Source organism: Frankliniella occidentalis, unplaced genomic scaffold (genome assembly GCF_000697945.3).
Source record: "Frankliniella occidentalis isolate FOCC.00 unplaced genomic scaffold, Focc_3.1 Scaffold116, whole genome shotgun sequence".
Taxonomy (NCBI): Eukaryota; Metazoa; Arthropoda; class Insecta; order Thysanoptera; family Thripidae; genus Frankliniella; species Frankliniella occidentalis.
The window spans coordinates 302,005-309,323 of NW_026267244.1; the positions used below are offsets into that span (position 1 = coordinate 302,005).

At 42.3% G+C, this 7,319-nt stretch overlaps 2 protein-coding genes across 2 annotated transcripts in view; both read right to left on the reverse strand.

Annotated features, from left to right (window-relative positions):
- Positions 1-2,913, reverse strand: part of LOC113210533 (RAD50-interacting protein 1) — a gene marked incomplete in the record, with an annotated part of 10,102 nt that extends 7,189 nt beyond the window's left edge. Inside the window, 11 exon segments of the mRNA XM_052270288.1 lie at positions 11-176; positions 263-468; positions 561-732; positions 822-987; positions 1,072-1,291; positions 1,373-1,462; positions 1,560-1,728; positions 1,813-1,947; positions 2,026-2,199; positions 2,283-2,524; positions 2,679-2,913. Coding sequence (XP_052126248.1) covers positions 11-176; positions 263-468; positions 561-732; positions 822-987; positions 1,072-1,291; positions 1,373-1,462; positions 1,560-1,728; positions 1,813-1,947; positions 2,026-2,199; positions 2,283-2,524; positions 2,679-2,807 — 1,869 coding nt within the window.
- Positions 2,914-3,099: 186 nt separating this feature from the next.
- Positions 3,100-7,233, reverse strand: LOC113210535 (ATP-binding cassette sub-family G member 1). The gene is made up of 6 exons (XM_052270292.1): positions 7,070-7,233; positions 6,839-6,963; positions 6,582-6,750; positions 6,239-6,339; positions 5,928-6,083; positions 3,100-5,618 (listed from the first exon to the last, which is right to left on the reverse strand). Exons 1-6 carry the CDS (start codon positions 7,209-7,211, stop codon positions 5,259-5,261), a joined length of 1,053 nt encoding a protein of 350 aa, XP_052126252.1. The 5' UTR covers positions 7,212-7,233; the 3' UTR covers positions 3,100-5,258.
- Positions 7,234-7,319: the final 86 nt, after the last annotated feature.

A 7,319-nucleotide genomic window follows, 5' to 3' on the forward strand; every position in this document is an offset into this window, starting at 1 on the left:
TTAAAAATACCTGAGATAGGCTACTTGCTATTTGAGTCCAAGCCATTACAAAAAGAGGAACAGCCAGTACTTGCTGCAGTGTGTGTAAATGTGAAGAAAGAACTCTAAACATTGGACAAGCGCTGGGCGTGAGGGTTGCACTCACAAGTTCAGTTGGAGAGCTCATAACAAACCACCTTAAAAAGAATATTTGATAATGAAGTTTTCATTCGGTTTTGGCAAAATTAAAAGAGCATTAAGTTTTAATCCATCTTTTACTCACTTATCTTTCCGGTACGGCCTGCTAGGGGCTTTCACATCCAAAAGAACTGCTTCACAGATAGTGTTCAATAGGTCATGCTTCATCCTTTCAAATAACTCTAAACTTTCATCAAAGACAGAGCCAGATGTATCTTCCAACTCCTTTTCAGTTGGCGTCTCTCTACTAGAATTAAGCTGACTTTGAAAATATTGTAAGCTAAGAAAATGCTAAAAAACAAATGGTACAAGTTGTTTTGTTTGTATAGTGGAATACAATTTTATAGCAATTCTTTGCCAAGAGGTAAGATAATTAAACTTACTATGTTACTTCCCCATTCTGAGAGCACTGAAGTTAGATAGTTAATTGAGTTTAATATTGCCGGCACACGTGATTTGGATTGTAGAGGGTCTTGAGGTTCCACTCGGATTAACTGAAGTAACCTCACACGCCAATCATCAAGCAGATCCAATTGGAGCTCAAGAAACTGCAACCTGATTTCAAGAAAAAAGGAAATGGTTAAAAAACTAGACCTAGGATTTGGTAAAGGCTTACTGTCAGTAAAATGACTAGGAAAAAAGACCTGTGCCCAGGTTGGGGGAGACAACTGTATCTTTCAGTTATTGCTTGAAGTAATGAAAGAAAACTATCAATGCTTTCAGTAACTTTCATGTCATCCAGATCTGAAGGCCCAAGTGGTGACCAGGCTGTTTCACAGCTCAGTAAAGCATCCATCTTCTCAGAGGCAACTAAATCAAAAAACAATCTTTACTTTCTATGCAACTTTTTGTGATTGACTTTTTATATTGAAGAAGAACTATAAAGACCCTTACGTTTTTTCTCCAGATGAAGCCACCGTATAAATAATGATGCTTGAGTTAAGACTGCCAAAAGTGTGTTTTCATTATACCCATAGGTATCACGGAGTTCACGAGCCAAAGACAAGGTTTCATCCACAGCATGTGAGAATAGTAGATCATCGTACTGTAGTGTCGGTAGCTCTGCATGAAGTTTTCCAGCAACCAATTGAACAAGTCCTCTAATTAGCTCTGTCTACAGATCACAAAATGTTTGGAATGTGAATACATCTTACATATTACTTGTCTTAACAAAGCAGAAATCAAAACAACATACTCTTGCAGAAAGCTGAAGTGACAAGTTGTCCATAACTGGTTGAACCCACTGTTCAACAAATTGATGATGATCTCGAATCCAGGCAAGTACCTATCCCCAGTCAAAAGAGTGACATTGCTTAGTGAAGATTTTAGAAATGATCAACCAATGCAACTCAGGTAGATATTATTTTAAAGTGTAAATTTACTTGAGTGAAACACCATTCTGGCTTGTCCGGTCTGCTTGTTTCCTTATCAGGACGACAAAAATGGAAGACAAATCGACGTCGTAAGGGACGAAGTAGAAGTTGTAATGGCGGAGAAAGAGGAAGAGTATCTGTCAAAAGTGCTGAGTCAACTACTTCTTCAGCTTCGTTTCTGGCTGCTGGTTAAGGAATTTTTTAAGAGATTTTCTTTGGAATAAAAAAAATTAAAGGTACTATGACAAAAGAGAAAGGATACGGTAATTGTAATTTTAAAAGGTATTCAGTCAAAATTTGAAAGCGTGATAGAGTTTCTGCTGGAGGAGGAGAAGTCACCACACCATTTGAGCTGACAAATGGCCATCGAATTACTTGCAAAATTTCCTCAAACTCCCTAGAAGAAAAAATTGTGTCTATAATATTAAGAGAACAAATCAAGCTAGAGAGGAAATAAGAGAAAAATGGTACAAACTTTGAAAACTGTGATTTTAGTACAGTATGCCAGAAAAGTAGTGTCTCTCTCAAAAATGCAATGAAATGAGAGCATTGCGAACCGTATACTTCTTCATACATTGTCTTTAACTGCTGGAACAAGTGTACACATCGGGCATCAGCTTGCTCATGCAAGCTTGACTCCAATTCACAACTGTGAGAATCAGAATGAAGAACACAGTAATGTTTCCGTCAATCACAAAATTGTCTGTAAAAAAAACAAAAACAAAAACGCACCTTAAGTCTTCAACTGCACGCAGCCATTTTAAGTACGACTTCGTTCTTTCAAGAGTAAGTATTTTATCCATGTCATCTTGCAAAGAACTGATGATATTTTCTCCTTCTTCTAATGGTTTATTACTGATCTCCACTAAATTTGCCATTTCATCAGAGAGACGAGCAATCTGATGAGATGTTTGTTCAACTTGTTGCACAGCTGCACTGACACGAGATGGAACCTCACTACTTGCTAATGACAACTGAAATAGAAACAGCAAATAATGTGAAATCATGGTATATCTTCTATGATCAAATAAAACCTTTTATATTTAAATCACAAGTGACAGGAAGTATCATAAATTGAGATCTCAAGTCAAAGAGAACTCAAGGATGTGCTACTAAAGCGATTCCTACCATTTTCTCTATTGCTTCTTTTTCTGCTTTCACTCTTTCGAATATTTCGTGACATCTTTTCAGATTTTTGATGTCACTGCCTAGCTCTTCGTTCAATTTTTCCACAGCGTTCGGAAGAGCCATCTTCATAATAGTGCCGAAGCAGCAAACATTTAGAAACAAGGTTTTTCTTTGTGATAGCTGACAGTTCGTTGTAAACACAGGTGATGTGGATCTGTTTTTAAAAAATGTTAGGTTATAAGCCTTGCTTTTGTTTTCATACAGTAAAGTAACTCTTTGCGTGCATGTAAATTTTTCATAGTTCAACTGGTATGGCGCCAGGAGAGGATAAATTTGAATCGTGTGCACCACAAATTTTACAACTGTGTGTTTGGCCGACGTTGAGGATTGGTTGAGGATAAAGCGAATGACAAAACGAGAATTACAGTGTTTAATTTAATGAGACATAGGTAATGATGAGCACATGTTAAATTACTATTTCTCCCTTTATGTGTTTATTAAATACTGTAAATTCGCAAGGAATTGACATTCTTTACTTAATAATATATTTACATTGCACATTGTTGGTGAATAAACAAAATAAGAGATACCAGCATAATTTACACAAAGAAATTATATAAAACATCTGCATTCAAAAATTTCTACAGAATAGCAGTCATGTATTATCAATGAAGATATCAATGGACAGGAATAAATTGCTTCATTTGTACTACAGGACCATCTTGTTTTCAGAAAGATGGCTTCTCCAAGCTCTGCACTCTTTCATACATACACCTTATGTATCACAACCTGTGAGGACTAAAATGGCCAATGGCAGTTCTCACTTGATATGAGATCCAAGTTGTTTACCCGACAAACCTAGATATCCTTAGTTTTTTGTTTTCACAAATTCAAACCAATCACATAATTGTATAAAGGGTGTCCTGTAGACCCCGTACTTTAATTTGCTTATACTGCACGTCATGCAGGCGGGCGGGCGAGCGGGCTTTGCCTACCGTGGCTCAGCGATGCGCCTGACGGCGCCTAGCAAGTAGGCAACTCATTCACGCGCGTGAATGCAGTAGTGCCGTAGAGCATAAGCAAAACCGTGCGTGGTCTTATGGAACACCCTGTGCATAGTTTAAACCCTGTTTTCTCTGTCTGACCGCTTCCTTCACACCTTTCAATTATCACCTTTGAATTTTAAATAATTATTCACATAAATAAACACTAATTTTAATGTGATAGCAGTGCAAAATATAAACATTTATCATAATCTTCTTTTCATGACTAGAAAAGTTACTATGGATGTTACATTGCACCGTATCAAAACAAATCATGTGAAGTTTGTTGTTACCACATAGTTACAGACTTCACAGTTTTTGAAGACTAGATAAAAATAAAATTGGGTGACTCTTGATAAAATATGAAGTTAGTTCTCAGTAAAATTTAGCGGTCTCAAATTTATTGAAACCACAAGCACTCAATAGTTGGGTTTGACAACAGTGGGATTCCTCCTCAAGGCTTAAATAATTTAGGTGAAGGAAAATCAAACACACAGTAGTGCATTATATAGATACATATATATGCATATACACTCACCACAGAAAGATCACACATAAATCTCAAGCACAGCCATGGAGAAGCATACAATATTTGTTGGAAAATTCAGAGAGCTTATAAAAAGCACACAAGATACACAAAAAAACAAACAAGAAGTAACACATAAATGCCTTAGGAAGGCAACAAAGAATAATCCTATCTAATTCTATATCCTTAGCAAAAATTACTTTTGAATATTGTCCAAATTTGACATTGTCATTAAGACAACTGATAAATTATAGACCCTACACAGGTAAATGAAACATATGCTGATAATGTATGCCACATTGAAAGCCAGATCTACTGGTTTGCACTTACTGTGCACTATGAAGTAAAATGTTTGATTTATCACAGAGAGCAACGTGGATAGTTCCACTCAATTATTCAACCTTAATACGCCAGTGCCTGCAGTTGCACAAAATCACATGTAGTACAATTCTAGATATATTTAAAAAGTCTACATACTTAAAAATAATTTTTCTAAAATTATTACAAGTACACTTACAAGGGGACTTATACAAAACTTTAACTAGTAAAAATAGAGAAGGGTCAAGTTTGGTACTGGCTTGTTGAACATTAAATCATATTAAGTATTGCTCCCTTAACTTTCCCAATAGCATCTTGACAAGGTGTCATGTCAACAACTCAATTTCAGGTAATTTCACAGGAAGGCAGGTGCAGTGGACCCTATGTCACTACATCATATCACGAATTTTCCACACAACACCATCTCACATTATCACAAAAACATCGGAACGCAATATCGGCTCTGCAGTTGGAAAGTTTTCTAACTAAAATTCATTAATATCACTGAGATCTCCGTAGCTTGTCACACCTGTCGAAGCGTGTCCGGCCCAAGGTGTCACGTATCACATCAGTACGTGCCCCGCCCGAGGGGGCGGGAGGGAACGACCACGCCGACGTGACGGAGCTCTCGCATCTCGCACGTGAGGCATTAGGAGGGCATGAGCCAGGCTCAGGTCGGCTCCACGAGGAGGCTCACGACGAACGCTCGCCGCAGGCCACCTTGCGCTTGAGCGTCACGAAGCTCACGAACCTCAGCACCACGATCATGGCCGAGATGGCAGAGACATCGATCCAGTAGCGGCCGTCCTCAATGCCCACCTCGGTGAGCAGCGTGCCGGGCACGCGGAAGTGGCAGTAGATCTCGGAGCGCGGGCACTCGAGCGACTCGCGCCCGTAGCCGTAGATGGAGAGCGAGAGCCCCTCCAGCGCGTAGCGCATGTAGTTGAGGTCCGCCGCCCAGGACAGGTACGAGGGCATGTGCGCGAGGAACACCAGGAAGCCGGCGAACAGCATGGCGATGGCGATCAGGATGGCGCCAAGGAACGTACCGTTCTGCGAGGACAAGAGACGGCAGAGTGCGGTAAGTCATGTGCGTCAGACAGAGAGCGAGAGAGCTAGGAAAAAGGGATCGTCCATAAAGTACGCCCGTCATTCGCTCGCCCCTACGAAACCACCAAATTCAGACCATGGGCTTTCATAGCGCCTGCTGGGTAGGCAACATATTGTCTGCAGTGCATGTGTGTACTGCGGTGTGGCCTACCCCGAGTCTCGCAGGCGCCGAGCTTCCGCATTTTGCCGAATGAATCTGATGAAAATGGATGTACTTTCTGGACGATCGCAAAAGTCGGAGGGGTTACTTACGATGGGATTGCAGGTAGTACCGAGGAACAGGCCAATGCTCTCCGACATGATGCTGAGCAGCTGGCATATCGACAGGAACATGACGAAGCGCGTCCAGTCGGCCACCTGCTCCGAGATGAAGTACGCCATCGACACGAACACGGTGCAGAACAGCATCTGCGGACGAGAGAGGGTCAGCGGGTTGATACAATAAGTGCCGCTCTCGTGCAGCGACGCCCACCCGACCCGTTCATTAGCCACTCTTCCTTAACGAGGAGCGCAGAGACACGCGACGGGCGGGAAATTCAACTTTTTACTTCTTTTCTACATACCTGGATAGGAATGTTGGCGATAATGTAAGCGATGTAATATGTGCGAAGCTTGTACCAGTTGTTGTACTGCTCCTTTCTGAGAGTGTTCATCTCTTGCGGGACTGAAAAAACAAACAAACAGAAACGACCGGCGATTAACTAACTGCTATGCTTTCCCATGCCAAGTGCCGTGTTTCGGATGGGGCGATAATTATCATAATTTTCCGTAACATGAGTAAACGCTATTTTCTAACAATTGCAGGAAAAGCTCCATTTGCAGTTGAAAGTGGGCACAGTAATTGACAGGTGAGGCAGAAATGACACGGTAACTGTTTTGTACACGACATAGTCAAGTTGCACTCACATCGCAAAACAGCGGGCATCATCGAAGTGTAGCCGAGGTACACACAGGTCGCCATGAAGAAACCAAAGTTGCTGATGGTTTTGGAGCCGTCCCAACCAGCATCCGTAAAGTAGAGGCCGAATATGATGCCGACCACGAAATGAAGAGCAAGTTTCAGGTGTGTCACAGTCTGTAACACATCAATAACAACGTTCACCACGGCTGCCCGGTATATAGGGACTCGAGAACTCCTCTGGTACGCCATGAAGCACTCTTACCCAATCTCTGTACAACTGGATCATACTCCTGTGCAGTAGAACCCAGAAGCGGTCGAACTCCGATGGCTTTCTGATGAGAACCATCGCTTTCCGCAGCCCCTTCTCAGTCGTCTCCTGGCTGGGGTCTGCAAAGAAGGGAGGCAAAGAGTGAGCACGGGGCGGACGGGCGCCGTGGAGGTGGGCAACCCAACGCGCGCCGGGCGCCGGGCGCGGGGCCTTCCCTCGACTTACCTCGGACGACGGCGCGCTCCGCCCGCCAGACCTTCTCGGAGCTGAGCCGCTCCATGGCCTCGGCCTGGTCACCCAGCTCGCCGCTCGCCACGTCCATCACTGCAAAGGAGAGAGACGGAGGGACATCAAGGCGGGTACACATTAACTTACGACACGATCATAAAAAAATACAGGGAAATAAAAAACGTGGGGAGGACCGAAAAGTTGTCTTAAGCCCGTGACGTAAGTAAGGGTCTAACCTACCCCCCCC